This window comes from Protomyctophum parallelum (assembly GCF_964188405.1).
Source record: "Protomyctophum parallelum genome assembly, chromosome: 5".
NCBI classification, from domain to species: domain Eukaryota; kingdom Metazoa; phylum Chordata; class Actinopteri; order Myctophiformes; family Myctophidae; genus Protomyctophum; species Protomyctophum parallelum.
In genome coordinates, this window is record NC_139702.1 from 17,886,843 (window position 1) to 17,911,796 (window position 24,954).

Genomic DNA, 24,954 nt, shown 5'->3' on the forward strand with positions numbered 1-24,954 from the left:
AATGTGTACTACGTTCACGCTAAATGTGAACTCAGCCTCCCCACCCTAGCCTGCCACCAGAGTGCTTATTGGCTGATCTCTTTATTATCGTCTCTCTCTCTCTCTCTCTCTCTCTCTCTCTCTCCGACCCTCACCCCTCACTTCCTCTGAACCGGTCCCTGACCAAAGCGTGGGCCGTGTGGGGGGGAAAGCACGGCACAAGGAGGAGACAGAAGCAGGGAAGGGAGCCGATGGGTGTAGTCACCACCACCACCACCACGCAACCAGGCTGTGGCTTCCTTCCAATCCTCACTCCAAAGCCTCCCTCTACAGCCAGCCAGCGAGCGGCCGCAACCAACCATGCTAGGGGACTTTTCCACCCAGTCCTCTTAACCCATTCTGACCTGAGATCAGATTCTATAAGGCACAGAAGAATGGTGGTTCTTTATAACGCATTTTGACCTGAGATCAGATTCTAAGGCACAGAAGAATGGTGGTTCTTTAACAGCATTTTGACCTGAGATCAGATTCTAAAAATGTTCTTCTACATCCTGACAGTTTTCTGAAAAAGCTATGTTTCTATGTCAGTCGTTCTTCGATTTTTCAAAAATAGCAGACCTACAAGCTCGTAGCGCGCCACTCGGTGGCGCGCTATGAGCTTGTAGATCTGCTATTTTTCAATAGCTAAAGCATAACGTGATGCTAACACCAAAAACGGGTTCCCGGCTAAAATGGCTTAATGTGTATCACCCACTCACTGTACGACGTCATACTGTACTTACACAGTATGACTGTTGATTTATTATTGAGGCTTCATTTACACTATAGTCACACGGCAATGTTATTTGTGTTGCCGTTTTTAGAACTGTATAAAATGTTTTTCCGACGAATCTGGGTGTATTTTTTATTTTTTTTAATTTGAAAGACAGATTTTTGGGGATCTGTATAATTCCGTGCCACGCAGCGGAGCTTGTATACATCTTGTAGAATCGTTTCCATGTAGAAAGACATAAAAAGAAGCAGAAAAATAGCAGATCTACAAGCTTACAACGTGGCATCATCTATCATGCTATAGTTTATAACAATTATACAAATGCCAGTATTGTCTTGGCATAGTTCAGTTATTTGTCATAATCTGCCCTGCACTTTTTTCATTACGAAGCCGAAAAGGCAAAACCAATTATATTGAATTCATATTAAATGTGACCAAATTTGACTGGGAGACTGCCATTGGATTATTTTGAATTTTAGTTTTTTCATTTCATATCAAAGCAGGGAATCATAGCTTCAAATTGACATATTGGTTGTTCAGTTTGACCCACCAGTTTTGGAGATATGGCTTATAGAGTAATGTCTTGCAGAGAAACAGCGAGTTGAGAAAACAGGCTTGAAAGGATCACTTCTGTGGTCTCTAACATTACAATAGCTACATGTTTGGGCATTCTTTTTCATATTTACATGTCAATTTCAGCTTTGACACTTATTTCAGACATGCTCTGTTGACGAACAGAGCAGAGACATTGATCACACCTGGAGGCGTGATCAATGCCATTTGGCTATTCTGAGTGGCCAAAGAGCATTGGTCACGCCTCCAGGTCTTTAGTTTACTCAAGTTAGGGAATACCTGGTACTCAAGTTAGGGAATAAGACCTGGTACTTAAGACACGCAAAATACAGCCCAGAGTGTGGGAGCGGGAGTGACTGAGGCATGAGGAGGAAGTGAATCACTGCTTCCTCCAAAAGGGAAAGTGTGACTGTGGACAAAACCAAACCACAGCAGGATGGCTTTTCAGGCACGTTGGAGGAGGAGGAAATGCAACACTATTTGACGGAAGAGGTCTACATTCTTGTTGTCTTCCACGGTATACGTACATACCAGTGTTGTTTTTGGCAGCAAATTTCTATTTTAGTTTAGTCATAGTCTTTGGAATGAAACTTCATTTAGTTTTAGTCACATTTTAGTCACCTGGAATGTGTGTGTTAGTCTAGTTTTAGTCGACTAAATGTCATAAGATTTAGTCGACTAAATCTACAGTTGAATTAGTCGACTAAAATGTATTTTGGCGGGTCTTGATGCCGTCGTAATGACTGTTTTTACACGTGCTGAAAATAGCCGATCTACAAGCTCACAATTGTGAGCTTGTAGATCGGCTATTTTCAGCATGCAACCAAGTGTAAAATGACTTATACTGGATCTCTTGTCCACTAGTCCCTTCCTAACATTTTAGTCTAGTTTTTATTTGTCGATGAAATTGTCAGTATATTTAGTCTTAGTTTTAGTCATCGTAGCTTAGTTTTCATTTAGTTTCCATTCGTTTTTGTCAGTGGAAATAGGTAGAAACATACGACCGTACATACCTTTTCTAACAGGACCTTCCCTCCCGGAGCCCGGTCAGCGAAGCAGCACAGGATGAGCTGTGCCAGCTGGAGGGAGAAGTAAGAGAAGAAGGCCAGGTATCGCACCATGTCCGACGAGACGCCCTGGAAGAAACATGTAGACAATACAGGAATTAGACCTTCAGACGCCCTGGAAGAAACATGACGACAATACAGGAATTAGACCTTCAGATGCCCTGGAAGAAACATGAAGACAATACAGGAATTAGACCTTCAGACGCCCTGGAAGAAACATGAAGAAAATACAGGAATTAGACCTTCAGATGCCCTGGAAGAAACATGAAGAAAATACAGGAATTAGACCTTCAGATGCCCTGGAAGAAACATGAAGACAATACAGGAATTAGACCTTCAGATGCCCTGGAAGAAACATGAAGACAATATACAGGAATTAGACGTTCAGTGTTGCATAATACTTCCCACAGATTTAACCCATTCTGACCTGAGATCAGATTAAAAAAAATGTCTTCTACAGTTTTCAGTTTTCTGAAAAAGCCGTGTTTCTATGTCAGTGGTTCTTCGATTTTTCAAAAATAGCAGACCTACAAGCTCGTAGCACGCCACTCGGTGGCACGCTATGAGCTTGTAGATCTGCTATTTTTCAATAGCTAAAGCACGACATGATGTTAACACCAAAAGGGGTTCCCGCCCAGAATGGGACAATCACCCATACGTACGTGGACAAAAGATACTGTACAACAATGTGCAAAACACAGCTGAGCTGCTGTGATATAGGAGAAGGATATCAAATGGAACACAACCACCTTAAAGAATATACTAATCATTGTGTGTCTCTGCACTATCTGCATCGAGTGATCTCGGTAGGTACTGTACATAGAAAATTGATTTATTTGAGATTCTGACTTTCAACTGTATTTTGTTTTGATTGTATTGTTCTACTTTTTACTCCGAGTCTCTCCCGTGTGACTTTGAGATGCCTGGAAAGGAGCCAGCTGAGGTGGTTCAAACTTCAGGCATCTGGTTAGGATGCCTCTCGGGCGTCTCCCTAGGGAGGTCCTCGAGGCATCTGGTTAGGATGCCTCTCGGGCGTCTCCCTAGGGAGGTCCTCGAGGCATCTGGTTAGGACGCCTCTCAGGCGTCTCCCTAGGGAGGTCCTCGATGCACGTCCCACTGGGAGGAGACGGCAGACCAAGGATCACGTCCCACTGGGAGGAGACCCCGGGGCAGACCAAGGACCACGTCCCACTGGGAGGAGACCCCGGGGCAGACCAAGGACCACGTCCCACTGGGAGGAGACCCCGGGGCAGACCAAGGATCACGTCCCACTGGGAGGAGACCCCGGGGCAGACCAAGGATCACGTCCCACTGGGAGGAGACCCCGGGGCAGACCAAGGTCCACGTCCCACTGGGAGGAGACCCCGGTGGGTATAAAGGATCACGTCCCACTGGGAGGAGACCCCGGGGCAGACCAAGGTGCAGATGGAGGAAACACATCGACTCACTGGCCTTGGAACGTCTCGGGATCCCCCAGGAGGAAGTCACTAATGTTGCTCTGGAGAGGGAAGTCTGGAGCTCTCTGGTGGAGCTGTTGCTCCCGTGACCCGACTACGGATAAGCGGTTGAAGATGGATGGATGTTCTACTTTTTGGCAATGTAAACGTATATGTTTTCTCATGCAAATAAAGACCCCATTTGAATTGAAAATGTAATTGAATGTCAATATTCCCATGCACTTTGTTTACTTCCAGATTATGTCTTAGATTCATCCTTCAAGTCCTGGTCCACAGAAAACATAACATTGTTCTTCTACTAAAACGAAGGTTAAAAAAAACAACAACAAAAAACATTTCAGTTCTCTTTGAACATCGCCAAACTAATCACGTCTTCCTGTGGTGTGTGTGTGTGTGTGTGTGTGTGTGTGTGTGTGTGTGTGTGTGTGTGTGTGTGTGTGTGTGTGTGTGTGTGTGTGTGTGTGTGTGTAACTCGATGCCGTTCCCCTCCCAGTGTGGGTTAAACACTCCACGGTGGTTTTCCCCATGCTTACACATTATATAGTGCAGGATATGAGTTAGTTAAACCCAAAAGGACTCACAGACACAATAAAGATTATTTTGAACCACCGGAGCCCCAATCAGGACGCAAAACAAACCCCAGAGTCTTTAATGGTGCACTTTATATAAATTAAATGCCACCTTAAAAAAAACACACCAAGTCAGTCACGCTCAAAGAGCCCCCCCCCCCACCCCCCAAAAAAAAATATATATATCTGTAAATAGACATATTCGTGGTTCCAAACAAACCTGTTTATAGGCTCCTTTAAATCAGAACCAGAACCAAGATATTAACAGCTAACCAAAAAAAACACATTCTGTGAAGATTTTGGGTTGTTTTTCTCGACATATAGACGGTCGGGGTGGCTATCTTTGGCAGAGCCGTTTGTTTACAACTCTGTCATCAGCACCACGCCTGTCCTGTCCTGTCCTGTCCTGTCCTGTTCTGTTCTGTTCTGTTCTGTTCTGTTCCACCACGACTGGGCCGGTGTTGTGCATGTGGTATACGGGCGTGTGTGTGTGTGTGTGTGTGTGTGTGTGTGTGTGTGTGTGTGTGTGTGTGTGTGTGTGCGTGTGTGGTACAGGCATGTGTGTTAAAGCCAGGGCCCATAGTAAACACATTTCTGCGAGTATTGGTGTGCGAGCGTGTGCGTGCGTGTGTGCGGACTGTGTGCATGTGTGTGTGTGTGTGTGTGTGTGTGTGTGTGTGTGTGTGCACGTGCGCACATGTGTGTGTGTGTGTGTGTGTGTGTGTGTGTGTGTGTGTGTGTGTGTGTGTGCGTGTTTGGTACAGGCATGTGTGTTAAAGCCAGGGCCCATAGTAAACACATTTCTGCGAGTATTGGTGTGCGAGCGTGTGCGTGCGTGTGTGCGGACTGTGTGTGTGTGTGTGTGTGTGTCTGTGCATGCTGCCGGAACAGGGGGTGTGAAGGAAGGGGGTGGGGAGGGGGGTGGTGGTCACCACATGGCCAAAACAAGGTCAGAGTGGTCAGTGAGTGGGAGGTAGATATGTAGGTCAAGCATCTCAGACCGGACAAACACACACACACACACACAGGCCCTACTTTGTGTCAACACGCACACACACACACACACACACACACACACACACACACACACACACGCACACACGCCCACACACACGCACACACACACACACACACACACACACACACACACACACGCACACACACACACACACACACACACGCGCACACACACACACACACACACACACACACACACACGCGCACACACACACGCACGCACAGCTATAGTCCTGCCAACACACACCTTGGTTAACTTTGGAAGATTGAACAGATATAAATCACACTGCAGATAGACGACGCCTCCACTCCAGGCTCAGGCTTTGCGGGGTCACCGAGTTTAAACCTGGTTGACATCAGAGTAATCTAGTAAGAGAGAGAGTGGCGACACCATAGCGTTGACTCCCGTTGTAACAATAGAATGCGGAAGTGCTCATTCTATCATTCTAACGGGATATAGTTCCAGTCATATTATAGGAGCAATGTGTGGAACTATAGCCCTATAGAAGTGCTCATTCTATCATTCTAACGGGATATAGTTCCAGTCATATTAGAGGAGCAATGTGTGGAACTATAGCTCTATAGAAGTGCTCATTCTATCATTCTAACAGGATATAGTTCCAGTCATATTATAGGAGCAATGTGTGGAACTATAGCTCTATAGAAGTGCTCATTCTATCATTCTAACGGGATATAGTTCCAGTCATATTATAGGAGCAATGTGTGGAACTATAGGATATAGTTCCAGTCATATTATAGGAGCAATGTGTGGAACTATAGCCCATAGGGCATGATATAGTTCCAGTCATATTATAGGAGCAATGTGTGGAACTATAGCCCTATAGAAGTGCTCATTCTATCATTCTAACAGGATATAGTTCCAGTCATATTATAGGAGCAATGTGTGGAACTATAGCCCACATAGGCACCTGCTTTGTGTCGCTATACTCTCCTACTCTGCACTCTGGTTGACATCAGCTCCATCAAGCTGGTTTACACCACCATGATGACCAATAATATGATACAGTCTGTTGGAAACATCTAGAGGACTTCACTGCATCCATCCCAGTAATAAACAGGGTATCGTACCTCGTCCACGGCCAGCTGGATCTTGGCCCTGAGCGGTACCAGGGAGCAGACCACGGCCAGGAGCCAGAACAGGAAGAGGAACACGGAGGAGCGACAGCCTCGGAGACGCTCCATCTGGATGACACACAGCGCCAGGACCTATAGGGGGAGACAAAATAAAGCACAGCAAAGGTACCATGTTTACCCAGGGTAACTGGACTAAGGAAAGGAAAGGTACCATGTTTACCCAGGGTAACTGGACTAAGGAAAGGAAAGGTACTATGTTTACCCAGGGTAACTGGACTAAGGAAAGGAAAGGTACCATGTTTACCCAGGGTAACTGGACTAAGGAAAGGTACCATGTTTACCCAGGGTAACTGGACTAAGGAAAGGAAAGGTACCATGTTTACCCAGGGTAACTGGACTAAGGAAAGGTACCATGTTTACCCAGGGTAACTGGACTAAGGAAAGGAAAGGTACCATGTTTACCCAGGGTAACTGGACTAAGGAAAGGAAAGGTACTATGTTTACCCAGGGTAACTGGACTAAGGAAAGGTACCATGTTTACCCAGGGTAACTGGACTAAGGAAAGGAAAGGTACCATGTTTACCCAGGGTAACTGTACTAAGGAAAGGAAAGGTACTATGTTTACCCAGGGTAAATGGACTAAGGAAAGGAAAGGTACCATGTTTACCCAGGGTAACTGGACTAAGGAAAGGAAAGGTACTATGTTTACCCTGCAGGGTAACTGGACTAAGCTCAAGAACTTGTTTACAGCCAGGCCCTGCTCATAGAACATTTCATGGTACGGGTTCAATGCCTTGCTCAAGGGCACTTCAGGAAAGGATAGTTTTCTGAAAAGAAAACTATGTTTCTATGTCAGTGGTTTTGCAAACTATTTCATGTCAAGAACCCCAAACATTTTATGTAATTGGCCGCGGACCCCCCCCCCCCCCCCCCCCAGGGTCCAGGGTCCTCTCCGAAGCAAAAAGATTTGAGTTAAAAACGTTCGCTGTGAAAGAATATATATTCGAAAGGTTTGTGCCACATTTGCGAGATTAAAAAGAAAAAAAATAGCAGACCTATACAAGCTCGTATGAGCTTGTATAATACAATGCTTAATAAGACCAGTGTGTGTCCAGAATGGGCTGCTGCTGGTTTTGGACTTTGGAGAAAGAAAATAGATGTTGGGGATTTCCCCGAGGCGCCCAGACCAGACCAGACCAGACCAGACCAGACCAGACCAGACCAGACCAGACCAGACCAGGCCAGGCCCTCATGTGGATCCAGATGACTTCCGTCAATAAAGCAACAACAGCTGTTAGGTCTAGTATAACGCACGCTAGTGTGTACGACATCCTTCACACGCGCTGCGTTCACTTTAACCCATTCTGACCTGAGATCAGATTCATACGAGGTTTCCACTGGACACACACTGGTCTGATTAAAAACCACTTGAGCATGGCCATCTGTGTGTGTGTGTGTGTGTGTGTGTGTGTGTGTGTGTGTGTGTGTGTGTGTGTGTGTGGGTGGAACTTATAGCTCTATTACACCGCCAAGCCTTAACTCGTTGCCCTACCTAGTAATTATACCGTGTGTGTGTACCAGCTGAGGAAGGAAGGAAGCAGAGCTGCAACGTCACTGATTATAGTCAATGTCATAAACATGAACAACTTTTCATGGAAAATGACCACCAATTGTTTTGCGGGTTGAAGAGAAAAGTTCCCAGACTTTAACTAACTGTACATCGACTGATGTTTACGTACCTAGAATAACAAGTTGGTCAAAGCGGCGACTCGGCCAGTACACCGCGTTCCAGGTCTATGTATGGAGGCTATTGGGAGGGGGCATTACGCATTACGCCTTTACATTAAAGGAGAATTCCATGCTAGAAGGCTTTCTTATACCTTTCTTTGTAGTTGTTACGTCCCCACCAAACAGGTCCAGGTGTTATGTTGTGCAAAAGCGCATTATTGGCTATTTCCCCTACCATAAGCCCTCAATGAATTGCAATGAATTGAATGGGGCTATGGGGTGTTATGCTAATTATTTGTTTCTTTTTTTTGTATATACAGTATCCTCTCTTCATAATGTAAATAGTATCCCAAGCGGCACACTTTACTACTTATTTCGATGGAAATAAGCGGAAATAGCACAAAAACCCAAACCCCCATTGAGGGCTTATGGTAGAGGAAATAGCCAATAATGCACTTTTGCACAATATAACTCTTTGTTGTCTCTTTGGTGGGGACGTAACAACTACAGATAAAGGTAAGAAAGCCTTCTAGCATGGAATTCTCCTTTAAGGTTTATGTTAGCACTATGTTATGCTTTAGCTATTGAAAAATAGCAGATCTACAAGCTCATAGAGTGGCGCGCTACGAGCTTGTAGGTCTGCTATTTTCGAAAACGACTGACGTAGAAGACATTTTTAGAATCTGATCTCAGGTCAGAATGGGTTAAGAGTTGCTGCGTACGATGGGGCTGTGTTTATATATTTACCACGGTCATGCTGCGTACGATGGGGCTGTGTTTATATATTTACCACGGTCATTCTGCGTACGATGGGGCTGTGTTTATATATTTACCACGGTCATGCTGCGTACGATGGGGCTGTGTTTATATATTTACCACGGTCATTCTGCGTACGATGGGGCTGTGTTTATATATTTACCACGGTCATGCTGCGTACGATGGGGCTGTGTTTATATATTTACCACGGTCATGCTGTGTACGATGGGGCTGTGTTTATATATTTACCACGGTCATGCTGCGTACGATGGGGCTGAGCAGGAACACCATGTGTTTATATATTTACCACGGTCATGCTGCGTACGATGGGGCTGAACACCATGTGTTTATATATTTACCACGGTCATGCTGCGTACGATGGGGCTGAACACCATGTGTTTATATATTTACCACGGTCATGCTGCGTACGATGGGGCTGAGCAGGAACACCATGTGCTCCTGGATCTCCTGACTCCGTTCCAGGAGGATGTAGAAGAACTCCACCAGACCGAAGGAGGCCAGCAGGAAGCCTAGAACCTTGGATCGGAACCATGAGAGACAGACAGACAGACAGACAGACAGGCAGACAAACAGAAAATCAGCCATTATGATAGATTTTCCTACTAACACTGTTAGACTGTATAGAGTACTAACACTAAAACATTTCAGATGACAAAATATGACGAACGTCGAAAGGCTAAAATGACTAAACCAGTATCAAAACTGCTGTCAAAATCTAATTCGGCAATAAAGAGAATCCTAAATGTATAATTATGCAATGACATTTAATAAAGAGAATCCTAAATGTATATGCAATGACATTTAATAATAAAGAGAATCCTAAATGTATATGCAATGACATTTAATAAAGAGAATCCTAAATGTATATGCAATGACATTTAATAATAAAGAGAATCCTAAATGTATATGCAATGACATTTAATAATAAAGAGAATCCTAAATGTATATGCAATGACATTTAATAAAGAGAATCCTAAATGTATATGCAATGACATTTAATAAAGAGAATCCTAAATGTATATGCAATGACATTTAATAATAAAGAGAATCCTAAATGTATATGCAATGACATTTAATAATAAAGAGAATCCTAAATGTATATGCAATGACATTTAATAATAAAGAGAATCCTAAATGTATATGCAATGACATTTCGTAGAGGGAAATAATCGATCGATGAGAGGATGTGGATATATGTGACCAAATGACTGGGAGACTGCCATTGGATTTTTTTGAATTTTTGTTTTTTTCATTTCATATCAAAGCAGGGAATCATAGCTTCAAATTGACATATTGGTTGTTCAGTTTGACCCACCAGTTTTGGAGATATGGCTTATAGAGTAATGTCTTGCAGAAAACAGCGAGTTGAGAAAACAGGCTTGAAAGGTTCACTTCTGTGGTCTCTAACATTACAATAGCTACATGTTTAAGCATTCTTTTCATATTTACATGTCAATTTCAGCTTTGACACTTATTTCAGACATGCTCTAGTATGTGAAGAGTCTGCCTGTGCTATTAACTCATTTTGAAAAAAAAATAAAAAAAAGTTTTTCTCCTCTGGTGAAAAGCTGGAATGTGTGCGATGGCAGTCTCTCAGTCAAATCTGGTCACATGTTGTCTCACCATCTTAGCGGTACACAGGCAGGAGATGTGTATGCATGTGATGAGAGGATGTGGATATATTGTCTCTCCATCTTAGCTGTACCAGTGTTTTTTTTTTGGCAGCAAATTTCTATTTTAGTTTTAGTCATAGTCTTTGGACTGAAACTTCATTTAGTTTTAGTCACATTTTAGTCACCTGGAATGTCTTAGTGTTAGTCTAGTTTTAGTCGACTAAATGTCATAAGATTTTAGTCGACTAAATCTACAGTTGATTCAGTCGACTAAAATGTATTTACGACGGTCTTGATGCCGTCGTAATGAGTGCAACCAAGTGTAAAATGACTTATACTGGATCTCTCGTCCACTAGTCCCTTCCTAACATTTTTGTCTAGTTTTTATTTGCCGACGAAATTGTCAGTATATTTAGTCTTAGTTTTAGTCACCATAGCTTAGTTTTAATTTAGTTTCCATTTAGTTTTCGTCAGTGGAAAAAGGTAGTCGACGAACATTTTTCGTCTTAGTTTTAGTCAACGAAAACAACACTGGTATGCGTGCGATGAGAGGATGAGGATATATTGTCTCACCATCTTAGCGGTACACAGGCAGGAGATGCGGATGCGTCCTCGGTCATGACAGTAGAGGTGCAGGCCGTAGAAGGGGGCCAGCAGCCAGAGGTAGACGCAGGGGACCCACACCAGCACCGTGTTCTGGAAGCACTGGGTGAGGTCCGGGTGGGCCGTGTACCAGGTCCGGTTCCAGTCCTTATACATGCAGGAGAATGGAAGCAGAGCGTTAGAGAGGTACCACTGGGTAATTTTTTATCCCACGATTTTGTAACCCATTTTTCACCCCTGTGTCAATTATCTATAATGTGATCCTGGGCTCTACACACCCTCCGCCAACCTAGTCCCCATATATGGGGGACAAGGGGAGACCAACCTAGTCCCCATATATGGGGGACAAGGGGAGACCAACCTAGTCCCCATATATGGGGGACAAGGGGAGACCAACCTAGTCCCCATATATGGGGGACAAGGGGAGACCAACCTAGTCAGCATATATGGGGGACAAGGGGAGACCAACCTAGTCCCCATATATGGGGGACAAGGGGAGAGCAACCTAGTCCCCATATATGGGGGACAAGGGGAGAGAAACCTAGTCCCCATATATGGGGGACAAGGGGAGAGCAACCTAGTCCCCATATATGGGGGACAAGGGGAGACCAACCTAGTCCCCATATATGGGGGACAAGGGGAGAGCAACCTAGTCCCCATATATGGGGGACAAGGGGAGAGCAACCTAGTCCCCATATATGGGGGACAAGGGGAGAGCAACCTAGTCCCCATATATGGGGGACAAGGGGAGACCAACCTAGTCCCCATATATGGGGGACAAGGGGAGAGCAACGGACTTGAACTCATGCTTCCTTCATGCCTGAGTGTCCAAGTTGCTCCTTTACACCTGACAGGGGGGAGTTTCCCTGGTTGGAGGTAGCGCGTGGATGGAACACGTTATTCCAACCAGTTCCTTTCCCCTCCATCAGGCGCCCCGGCTGGCCAGGGGGAGGCAGTTTAGTGACCAGGATTACTGCATGTTTTTTTTCTTGTAAGGGTACCTACCCTATAGGGGACACGGGGAGAACATGTGAGGGTACCTACCCCCTATAGGGGACACGGGGAGAACATGTGAGGGTACCTACCCTATAGGGGACACGGGGAGAACATGTGAGGGTACCTACCCCCTATAGGGGACACGGGGAGAACATGTGAGGGTACCTACCCCCTATAGGGGACACGGGGAGAACATGTGAGGGTACCAAAACCTATAGGGGACACGGGGAGAACATGTAAGGGTACCTACCCTATAGGGGACAAAGGGAGAACATGTAAGGGTACCTACCCTATAGGCCCGGGGACACGGGGAGAACATGTGAGGGTACCTACCCTAGGGGACACAGGGAGAACATGTGAGGGTACCTACCCTAGGGGACACAGGGAGAACATGTGAGGGTACCTACCCTAGGGGACACAGTGAGAACATGTGAGGGTACCTACCCTATAGGGGACACGGGGAGAACATGTGAGGGTACCTACCCTATAGGGGACACGGGGAGAACATGTGAGGGTACCTATACCCTATAGGGGACACGGGGAGAACATGTGAGGGTACCTACCCTATAGGGGACACGGGGAGAACATGTGAGGGTACCTACCCTATAGGGGACACGGGGAGAACATGTGAGGGTACCTACCCTATAGGGGACACGGGGAGAACATGTGAGGGTACCTACCCTATAGGGGACACGGGGAGAACATGTGAGGGTACCTACCCTATAGGGGACACGGGGAGAACATGTGAGGGTACCTACCCTATAGGGGACACGGGGAGAACATGTGAGGGTACCTACCCTATAGGGGACACGGGGAGAACATGCAACCTCCACGCAGAAAGAAAGACCCCTTTCTTCCAACCACCCCACCCAGGGTACTGCGTGGGCCATTTTAAAGGTCAAGAAATATAGCTCATGTTTAAAGTGACATTAAGGCTCCCGGCAACAGCAGGTAATCATAGACGCTGTTCCCTGATATGCAGGTTTCAGCACGCTTAGCCCATGTTTGCCATTTAGAGAGCAACGGACTTGAACTCATGCTTCCTTCATGCCTGAGTGTCCAAGTTGCTCCTTTACACCTGACAGGGGGGAGTTTCCCTGGTTGGACATAGCAGCGGCTAATTGAATATGAAGGACCTTTATGGAAACAAGCCGCATAGTGCTTTCTTGGGTTATAAATCCTCTTAGACTTGAACTGTATTTTTACTTTCCCGTGTTTTTCTTTTTCCTGCAAACTGTAAAGTTTTCAATAAATCAATCAAAGAGACCCATATTTTTGCGAACGCCAGTGAGACCCATGCAGTAGAGCAGCTGTATCACACACACAAACGACAAAAAGCTCTGTGTGTGTACAGTATGTGTGTGTGTGTGTGTGTGTGTGTGTGTGTGTGTGTACAGTATGTGTGTGTGTGTGTGTGTGTGTGTGTGTGTGTGTGTGTGTGTGTGTGTGTGTACAGTATGTGTGTGTGTGTGTGTGTGTGTGTGTGTGTGTGTGTGTGTGTGTGTGTGTACAGTATGTGTGTGTGTGTGTGTGTGTGTGTGTGTGTGTGTGTGTCAGACTGCCACAACACCAGCTGCGTTTGCTCGCCGCGTTCACGCGTCTTACTTGTGGCGACGGATAGCACACGCATGAGAGTTCGCTGTTTTTGTCAACCAAAATACATTATCCGTATAAATGAATCCATGTTGAATTCTGAGAATGTATTATTTATTATTCATCCAAACACTCATCCAGGACAGGCCTGGTGGAGCGAGGCCAGAGATATATTGTTGGACTTAGATCTCCGTCTGTGTGTGTCTAGGCAATGGACGGTGAAACCACAGCTAGCTGACAGAATGTGTGTGTGTGTGTGTGTGTGTGTGTGTGTGTGTGTGTGTGTGTGTGTGTGTGTGTGTGTGTGTGTGTGTGTGTGTGTGTGTGTGTGTGTGCGTGCCAGTGTCGGTGTTGTATACGCATGAGAGAGTGTGCATAAGTGGCCTTCTTCTTTCTTGGTCTTTCCGGAGGGGAGCTGAGTCAGGGTTGGGGCTTTCTGACCAAACGTCTAAACTCTAAAGTGCATTTGGAAACTTTCCCCCATTTTGGAGAACGAACGGCTAGCTGTCAACAGACAGGAGCCGCCAGGTCAGGCCTTGTGCTATTAACAACAATGTCTGCCAAGGACTTAATTAACTGCTTTTTTATTAACAACAATGAAACTTTATCCAGACGAGGTGTGTTGGCCAAAACGTTGCCACACGTCAACAGTTACTTAAAGAGCAGTGCTAGGAGAAATGTACTCAAATATTTCCACTTAAGTAAAAGTAGTCAATGCTGGCGATGCAGAAACACTGCATTACATCGTCCGGAATTAAGTATACCAAAAGTAGGGACTTTAGGGAAGTATTCAGTATGCAGAATGTCCCATTTCAAGTTTTCAAATGCATAAAAGTCATTTGAAAATAGCAGATCTCTATTTTCAAATGGTGGTTATGGTTAATGCATGTTTTGTAAGAATAATCAAAATCAAGTAACTATATAGTAACTAAAGATTAGAAATAAACGTAGCGGAGTAAAAGTACAATACTTAGGTCTGAGGTGTATAGTGGAGTATACGAGTAAAAGTATCGGATCTACTCAAATCAAAGTACAAAAACCTCAAAATTGTACTGAAGTATAGAGTAAATCTACTTAGTTTCTTTCCACCACTGAGTGCGACAGACAGTGCTGCTGGGATCAAAACAAAAAATCACACCCGTGTGAAATGAGTGGTGAAACTCCCCCCCCTCCCTCTCGCTCTCTCTCTCTCTCTCTCTCTCTCTCTCTCTCTGTCTCTCTCTCTCATATTAGCAGGCAACAGTGCAGCACTGTCTCTCTCTCTCTCTCTGTTTCTGGCACAACAGCGCCCCTACTGGTACTCATAGTCATACTGGTGCTCTTTAACCCATTCTGAACGGAGACCCATTTTGGTGTTAGCATCATGTCGTGCTTTAGCTATTGAAAAATAGCAGATCTACAAGCTCATAGCGCGCCACCGAGTGGCGCGCTACGAGCTTGTAGGTCTGCTATTTTTTTTAGAATCTGATCTCAGGTCAGAATGGGTTCATCAGACCAGTGTGTGTCCCAGTGGAAACCTCGTATAATGAATCTGATCTCAGGTCAGAATGGGTTATTACCTCTCAGACCCACAGGAGGGACAATTATCACCTCTCAGACGTACAGGAGGGACAACAGGGTGTCTGCAGGCTGTTTATCCCATTCTGACCTGGGATCAGATTCATACGAGGTTTCCACTGGACACACACTGGTCTGATTAACCCATTCTGACCTGAGATCAGATTCATACGAGGTTTCCACTGGACACACACTGGGTCTGATTAAAGGTTGACCGTGAAGCAGAAGACTGGACTGAGTCGCTATAGACTCCCAAAGTGGACGAGCTCAGAGGGAGAGAGAGTGACCGCAATTTATGGCATCATGGCTGCTTGCTGCTGGGTCATTATGCAACAACAACCCACACACCCCCGCGCGCACCCAGCCAGCCAGCCGGCCGGCCGGCCAGCCAACCGCAACAGGTACAGTACCGGGCATACATGGGCCCCACATGGTCAACAGGTACAGTACCGGGCATACATGGGCCCCACATGGTCAACAGGTACAGTACCGGGCATACATGGGCCCCACATGGTCAACAGGTACAGTACCGGGCATACATGGGCCCCACATGCGGCCCGGGGGCCACATGCGGCCCCCTCACTTAATCAACCAAACACTCATCCAGGAGAAGCAAAGATTTTAGTTAAAAACGTTCGCTCTGAAAGAATATATATTCAAAGATGTGCGCCACATTTTTGCGATTATTCTAAAATAGCAGACCTATACAAGCTCATATGAGCTTGTAGATCTGCTATTTTTCAAATCATAAGCATAACATGATGCTCAAAACACCAAAAGGGTTTCCCGCCCATAATGGGCAGGTGAGAATACTGATATAGTATTGATTTCAGCTGTTACAAACATGACCTCGCTTGAATTACTTCAGAATATAGTACTATAGCTTAATGACTACAGGGAGCATGTGGAGAAGCACTTCAGAATATGTTTGGTTTGCACAAGACTTCACTGAAATGACAGAATGACAATACTGCATGGGCTGTTGACTTTAAGCCATTCTGACCTGAGATCAGATTCATACGAGGTTTCCACTGGACACACACTGGGTCTGGTTAACCCATTCTGACCTGAGATCAGATTCTAAAATAATGTCAGTCGTTCTTCGATTTTTCAAAAAATAGCAGACCTACAAGCTCGTAGCGCGCCACTCGGTGGTGCGCTACGAGCTTGTAGATCTGCTATTTTTAAATAGCTAAAGCACGACATGATGCCAACACCAAAATGGGTTCCCGTTCAGAATGGGTTAATGATCTTAAATCCCTTTATCTTAGATTGTTTTGTAGTAATAGTACAACATATACATTACAGAGACCTTAGTTGTTACTGTACAATACTTTAAAACCGTTGTCATGTTGCACACATGCTTTAAACTAGCTCTGATTTGCACCGCCCTCGTTGAAAACAATGTATTTCCAACTCCAGCTTGTCTCAGTTCAGGCTGCATTAGAACAGCGCTCGGTTTCTGCCCCCTCAATGTCGCAACTCTTCTATTGGATGGCTCTGGGTTTCTGCCCCCTCAATGTCGCAACTCTTCTATTGGATGGCTCTGGGTTTCTACCCCCTCAATGTCGCAACTCTTCTATTGGATGGCTCTGGGTTTCTGCCCCCTCAATGTCGCAACTCTTCTATTGGATGGCTCTGGGTTTCTGCCCCCTCAATGTCGCAACTCTTCTATTGGATGGCTCTGGGACAAGCGACACACGGATAACTCATAAATGACACATGATGCCGTTCTTGAGAGCCAGTGAGTGGGAAGGATCATTTTCACAGAACCCTCAGATTCCAGGAGGCAGGTGAACACGTTCACGTAGGAAATTAATCTTGTCAAACCAACTCTTTCTTGGTCGACTATACCCCTTGGGTTTCTCACTGACTGTACAGTACAGTACAGTACAGTACAGTACAGTACAGTATGCCGATGTGGTTACGGTGGACTCGGGACAAACCTGACGGTTTTTGGATCACAGGAGGGTGTCCACTTTTCAGCTTGTCAGCAAAGCCATGCGAAAATACAGTTATGTTCGGCGGCTTTTATTCCTGCAGTCTCGGCAAAGATCTTACTGTGGCTTGGAAGCTATACCTTTAACCGATTCTGAACGGGAACCCATTTTGGTGTCAGCATCATGTCGTGCTTTAGCTATTGAAAAATAGCAGATCTACAAGCTCGTAGCGCGCCACCGAGTGGCGCACTACGAGCTTGTAGGTCTGCTATTTTTGAAAAATCGAAGAACGACTGACATTTTTAGAATCTGATCTCAGGTCAGAATGGGTTAATCAGACCAGTGTGTGTCCCAGTGGAAACCTCGTATGAATCTGATCTCAGGTCAGAAGGGTTAATGGATACGTGATTGGCAAATCTTCCTAAAAAATCATATAGCGCTTCATGTCTCAGAGCTCGCCTTGTTGAGAAGAACTTGAGTATAAAGTAAAAAAAAAAAGAACCTCATCATTGTTTTGAGAGTCTTACCTAGCCTCGTACGCTCAGGCAAATGACAGGACGCTTTGAGGAGATTGAACGGTTTCTATACAGTGATGATTACGGCTCCCCGTTCAGAATGCATTCACCCTGTCCCGCTTGGAGGGAGGGTGTTGCATCAAACCTCACCCTCTCTTCTGGCTTGATAACTGTACTGTACATGGCAGGATAATTATTAAAGTCCTATAAATCCCCGGTACTGTACACCCGAAGGCCGTTGCAGACATTTAACCCATTCTGGGCCGGAACCCATTTTGGTGTTAGCATCATGTCGTGCTTTAGCTATTTAAAAATCACACACGTGTGAACTGAGTGGTGCAATTCCTCCCCCCCCCCCCCCCCCCCCCCTCCCCTCTCTCTCTCTCTCTCTCTCACTCTCTCTCATTAGAGTCACTACCCCTCTCACTGTTTCTGGCGCCCCCTACTACTATTATTAAGTCACATACTCGTGCTTACACAGACACACACACAAACAAACAAACAGGTACGAGGACATTGCAAGCTGGTTGTAGGAGTGGTTGCACCACTCAAAAATAGCAGATCTACAAGCTCATAGTGGAAACCTCGTATGAATCTGATCTCAGGTCAGAATGGGTTAACTACAAGCAGTGACAGAGAGAGAATTATATAGGATTATATGGTCGACTGCTGCAATTAACTAAAGGACTTTGTTGCCATGCAAGACAGAAACAGCATATATGCCTCTGGAATAAGAAATGGAGTCCAGCTGTACATAAAGCATAGAGTACATTGTTCATATCGTTTCTTGTTGTATGTTTTTATATACAGTACCTTGTCCCGTAAATTATGCTTCACTGCCTTGCCTGTTTAGTTCTTTAGTTTTGTGTGGGGATAGTGCTGATGCAATTTAGCATCTTTGCTAAATTCCGGTGAATTTACGTTGCATTTATTTGTAATGTTGCTTTGCAATATGCTTTGTCCGGTCAAAAATAAACAAATAAAGTACAGTATTTCCTAAATTAACACGTCAGCCAAGAAGAAAGAAACAATTGAGAGAGAGAGAGAGAGAGAGAGAGACACACAGAGAGAGAGGGTCAAGTGCTCTCATTGACTTTGGCATTCTGTTCTGGATCGAAGCCCGGGTTGGACTCTGGATCGATGCCCGGGCTCGGCTCTGGATCGATGCCCGGGCTCGGCTCTGGATCGATGCCCGGCTCGGCTCTCATGCATTTTTCGCGCCGGGGCGCGGAATGTGGCGGTTTGCCGACATACAAGACGACGGCGATGAGCACATCAGAGAGATGGACGTGACTCGACTGAGAAGAGAGCCTCGACGACGTCACGTCATCCAGGCCTCGCTCGCCGCTCGCTGCTCCTCTGGCTGAATCAAATGTCACTAGTGAGACAAAACAGAACCCGATGGTCCGTCCGGCCGAAGGTGAATTCCCTTGGGCTTCCGGCCTTCGTCACATCTCAGTTTGGGTTTCTAATCTAAGGCACTCACTATGCAGGTGGAAGACGAGAAGGTCAGTGGAGAGCTGCTGGTGCTTTCCTAATCCTAATCCTGGAAGTAGAAAAGCACTGAAAATGGCAGATCTACAAGCTCACACGATGTGTCGCATCCATCCGTGACACATCGTGTGAGCTTGCTGATCGGCTATTTTCAAATGGCTGAAATGGATATGGAGCTGAAGTGGTTTACTGTGTGTTCTGTGATCACAAAGTAACTGGTGATATTAAAGTAACTAAAGGTTTTCACATAAATGCAGTGAAGTCAAAAGCATATCATATTTGCCTCTGAGAAACAGTGGATTAGAAGTAAGAGTGTTGGAAATGGGAAAGTACAAATACCTCCACATTGTACTTAAGTAGCCTACAGTACTTGAATAAGTACATGTACTTCCACCTGCACTGGTTTCAAGGGCAGATCAGACAGACACTGAACACCTTCACTGGTACCCTTGTAGCCTTCACTGGTACACTTGTAGCCTTCACTGGTACACTTGTAGCCTTCACTGGTACACTTGTAGCCTTCACTGGTACACTTGTAGCCTTCACTGGTACACTTGTAGCCTTCACTGGTACACTTGTAGCCTTCACTGGTACACTTGTAGCCTTCACTGGTACACTTGTAGCCTTCACTGGTACACTTGTACCCTTCACTGGTACACTTGTAGCCTTCACTGGTACACTTGTACCCTTCACTGGTACACTTGTACCCTTCACTGGTACACTTGTAGCCTTCACTGGTACACTTGTACCCTTCACTGGTACACTTGTAGCCTTCACTGGTACACTTGTAGCCTTCACTGGTACACTTGTACCCTTCACTGGTACACTTGTAGCCTTCACTGGTACACTTGTAGCCTTCACTGGTACACTTGTAGCCTTCACTGGTACACTTGTAGCCTTCACTGGTACACTTGTACCCTTCACTGGTACACTTGTAGCCTTCACTGGTACACTTGTACCCTTCACTGGTACACTTGTACCCTTCACTGGTACACTTGTACCCTTCACTGGTACACTTGTAGCCTTCACTGGTACACTTGTAGCCTTCACTGGTACACTTGTAGCCTTCACTGGTACACTTGTACCCTTCACTGGTACACTTGTAGCCTTCACTGGTACACTTGTAGCCTTCACTGGTACACTTGTAGCCAAGGAACAGTTAAAGGACAACTTTATTTTATGTTTTAGGTTGTTATTAGAGAAAGTAAAAGATGAGTGTTAATTATTTTTAATTTGCTGCTTTCTTTCGTTTTAGGGATTTTAGCTGTTTTTGACAGGGGGGCGGGGGCATTCGAGCACGGGGCTAAATATGTATTTCTTTAAAAAATGTTATAGCGATTTATTTTTTATTATTATTTACTATAGTCCTACTAGACCCCAAGAAATTACATCTGGCCACAGAAGATCACAGGATCTACTGAATGTGAAGGTAGCCTACTGGGGGGAAGCCACACTGTGTGTCATCGGCTCAATATGTCAGTTTGACACATTCAACAGATCCCGTGATCTTTTGTGGCCAAATGTAATTTATTGGGGTCTAGTAGGACTACAGTAAAGAATAAAAAAATAAATCGCTATAAAATGTTGTAAAGAAATACATATATATTTAGCCCCGTGCTCGAATGCCCCCGCCCCCCTGTCAAAAACAGCTACAATCCCTAAAACGAAAGAAAGCAGCAAAAAAAAAGCAGCAAAAAAAAACTTACACTCACCTTTTACTTTCTCTAATAACAACCTAAAACATAAAAAACTAAAATTGTCCTTTAAGCACACAACTAATAGCAAAAAACAACGCTGTGTTTACGTGCCTCACACGTATGCTATGAATGAGTTAAGATATTCTGAACGGGAACCCATTTTGGTATTAGCATGATGTCATGCTTTAGCTATTGAAAAATAGCAGATCTACAAGCTCATAGCGCGCCACCGAGTGGCGCGCTACGAGCTTGTAGGTCTGCTATTTCTGAAAAATCGAAGAACGACTGACATTTTTTAGAATCTGATCTCAGGTCAGAATGGGTTCATCAGACCCAGTGTGTGTCCAGTGGAAACCTCGTATGAATCTGATCTCAGGTCAGAATGAGTTAAGATATTTCACGTGAGTCTGAACAGGGAATTATAACAGACACCCAAAGCAGAAAACAACAACAAAAGCCATATAGTCGCGTGTGTGCAACAACAAACGGCATACATAAGTGTCACGTTCTGCGGTGGTCATTCAGAAACACACCGGCTCAGAATAACACAGCAACACTCAGGTTTCTCTGAAAGATCAATGACAGATCAACAATCTGACAAAGATATAAATATGAACGCGGATAAAGCCCATACATACAGTACAGTGCGTCCCATTGAGACGAACACAATGCTAAAGGCAGAGTGCTCTGTGTGAGAAGGCATGGCTCAGCGCCGGGGCCACATGGCTCATACGCGGCTCTGTGGCTGCATGGCTCACCACCTCAGAACCACCTCAGAGCTTTATGGACTCACACAATGAGCCCGGAGCCGTGAGCCAGCGGCCGGGAGCTGTGACGGGCCTCAACGCCTGTATAAATGAACACTTCTTTACAATAAAGAGCTGTGACGGCCTCAACGCCTGTATAAATGAACACTTCTTTACAATAAACCCACAGAGGGTCACACACACCTCTACTCACCCACAGAGGGTCACACACACACCTCTACTCACCCACAGAGGGTCACACACACATCTCTACTCACCCACAGAGGGTCATACACATCTCTACTCACCTACAGAGGGTCACACACACCTCTACTCACCCACAGAGGGTCACATACACATCTCTACTCACCCACAGAGGCACACACACCTCTACTCACCCACAGAGGGTCACACACACATCTCTACTCACCCACAGAGGCACACACACCTCTACTCACCCACAGAGGGTCATACACATCTCTACTCACCCACAGAGGGTCACACACACATCTCTACTCACCCACAGAGGGTCACACACACATCTCTACTCACCCACAGAGGGTCACACACACATCTCTACTCACCCACAGAGGGTCATACACACCTCTACTCACCCACAGAGGGTCACACACACCTCTAGTCACCCACAGAGGGTCATACACATCTCTACTCACCCACAGAGGGTCACACACACATCTCTACTCACCCACAGAGGGTCATACACATCTCTACTCACCCACAGAGGGTCACACACACATCTCTACTCACCCACAGAGGGTCACACACACATCTCTACTCACCCACAGAGGGTCACACACACATCTCTACTCACCCACAGAGGGTCATACACACCTCTACTCACCCACAGAGGGTCACACACACATCTCTACTCACCCACAGAGGGTCACACACACATCTCTACTCACCCACAGAGGCACACACACCTCTACTCACCCACAGAGGGTCACACACACCTCTACTCACCCACAGAGGGTCCACACACATCTCTACTCACCCACAGAGGCACACACACCTCTACTCACCCACAGAGGGTCATACACACACCTCTACTCACCCACTCAGGGTCACACACACACACATCTCTACTCACCCACAGAGGGTCACACACACATCTCAACTCACCCACAGAGGGTCACACACATCTCAACTCACCCACAGAGGGTCACACACACATCTCTACTCACCCACAGAGGGTCCAGGCCACTGAGGCTGCAAAAGGCATCCATCCGCACTCCGAGCTTCCCTCCTCCTTTCCCTCCAGACGCTCCACTTGGCTCGGGGTGGTGGAACGAATCAATGGATCTGAACTTCACTCCGAGTGTGTGTGTAAGTGTCTGTCTCTCTGTCTGTCTCTGTGAGTGAGTGTGTGTTTGAGTGTCTGTCTGTCTGTCTGTCTCTGTGAGTGAGTGAGTGTGTCTGTGTTTGAGTGTCTGTCTGTCTGTCTGTCTCTGTGAGTGAGTGTGTCTGTGTGTTTGAGTGTCTGTCTGTCCCTGTATAATACTAAGACCTTTCCTCTCCTCCCAGTGAAGGTACTGACTGTGTCTTTCTGTCTGTTCTGTGAGGGTGGCACACTCAGTGCTCACACACTCAGTGTGTTTATCAGGGTGTGTGTTGTTGAGTTGAGTATGTCTTCTGTGAGCAACACAACTCCTCTGTGAATGAAACTCTGTTTCTCTCTCCCTCTCTCTCTCTGCTGACTAACCCCGTTAGTTTCTCCAGTCCTTCTGACTCTCCCTCTGTCTCTCTGCTGTATATGAGCCTCTCTCTCTCTCCCTCCCTCTCTCTCTCTCCCTCTGTCTCTCTGCTGTATATGAGCCTCTCTCTCTCTCCCTCCCTCTCTCTCTCTCCCTCTGTCTCTCTGCTGTTTATGAGCACTGGTGGGTCCTTGTCGGGGTGGTGGTGGGTGGAAATTTCTCTTGTGTGCGTCCCTCTCTCTCTCTCTCTCTCCCCCTCTCTCCCTCTCTCTCCCCCTCTCTCTCTCTCTCTCTCTCTCTCCCTCTCTCTCTCTCTCTCTCTCTCTCTCTCTCTCTCTCTCTCTCTCTCCCACGTCTGTTGGCTCTCGATCAAAACACCACAGACAGCAGCAACTCCCCTCAATGGGATGACAGCTCCATCCACACCCATCCAGGCTCCTCCCACTTTCTCCTACTCCCCCCCCCCCCCCCCCCACACACACACACACACACACACACACCCCCCCTCTCTACCTACATCACAAACCACCAGTCCCCCTCGGCACTCCTTATTCCCCCCCCCCCCAACAAGCTCTGTCTATTCTTGCACTTTTTGAGGTGAGACAAGAAGCAAGATTCAGATGATCTATTGTCACGGAGAGGCCACGTGTTGATGGGACCAAATGTAGAACCACAGGCAGGCAGGAAGGCAGACAGACAGACAGACAGACAGACAGACAGACAGGCAGACAGACATGCAGGCAGACAGACAGGCAGACAGACATGCAGGCAGACAGACAGGCAGACATGCAGACAGACATGCATGCAGACAGACATGCAGGCAGACAGACATGCAGGCAGACAGACATGCAGGCAGACATGCAGGCAGACAGACATGCAGGCAGACAGACAGGCAGACAGACAGGCAGACATGCAGACAGACATGCAGGCAGACAGACAGGCAGACAGACATGCAGGCAGACAGACAGGCAGACAGACAGGCAGACATGCAGACAGACATGCAGGCAGACATGCAGGCAGACAGACATGCAGGCAGACAGACATGCAGGCAGACAGACATGCAGGCAGACAGACAGGCAGACAGACAGGCAGACATGCAGACAGACATGCAGGCAGACAGACATGCAGGCAGACAGACATGCAAGCAGACAGACAGACAGACAGACAGGCAGACATGCAGACAGACATGCAGGCAGACAGACAGGCAGACAGACATGCAGGCAGACAGACAGACAGGCAGACAGGCAGACAGACATGCAGACAGACATGCAGGCAGACAGACAGGCAGACAGACATGCAGGCAGACAGACAGGCAGACAGACAGGCAGACATGCAGACAGACATGCAGGCAGACATGCAGGCAGACAGACATGCAGGCAGACAGACAGGCAGACAGACAGGCAGACATGCAGACAGACATGCAGGCAGACAGACAGGCAGACAGACAGGCA

At 46.2% G+C, this 24,954-nt stretch overlaps 1 protein-coding gene across 5 annotated transcripts in view; it reads right to left on the reverse strand.

The window, feature by feature from the left end:
- LOC310859259 (multidrug resistance-associated protein 1-like) overlaps positions 1–23,110 on the reverse strand; it is an 85,803-nt gene extending 62,693 nt beyond the window's left edge. The window contains exons 1-5 of one of the 5 annotated variants that reach the window (XM_083765669.1): positions 22,994–23,110; positions 11,221–11,397; positions 9,425–9,550; positions 6,524–6,661; positions 2,338–2,460 (exon numbers count right to left, since the gene is read on the reverse strand). In XM_083765669.1, coding sequence (XP_083621795.1) covers positions 2,338–2,460; positions 6,524–6,661; positions 9,425–9,550; positions 11,221–11,397; positions 22,994–23,035 — 606 coding nt within the window. In that variant the 5' untranslated portion in view covers positions 23,036–23,110. Of the gene's footprint in view, positions 1–2,337; positions 2,461–6,523; positions 6,662–9,004; positions 9,021–9,262; positions 9,292–9,424; positions 9,551–10,657; positions 10,680–11,220; positions 11,398–21,972; positions 21,978–22,993 lie in introns of those variants that run through there. The other 4 variants (XM_083765673.1, XM_083765670.1, XM_083765672.1 and 1 more) reach the window with 4 other exon arrangements.
- Positions 23,111–24,954: the final 1,844 nt, after the last annotated feature.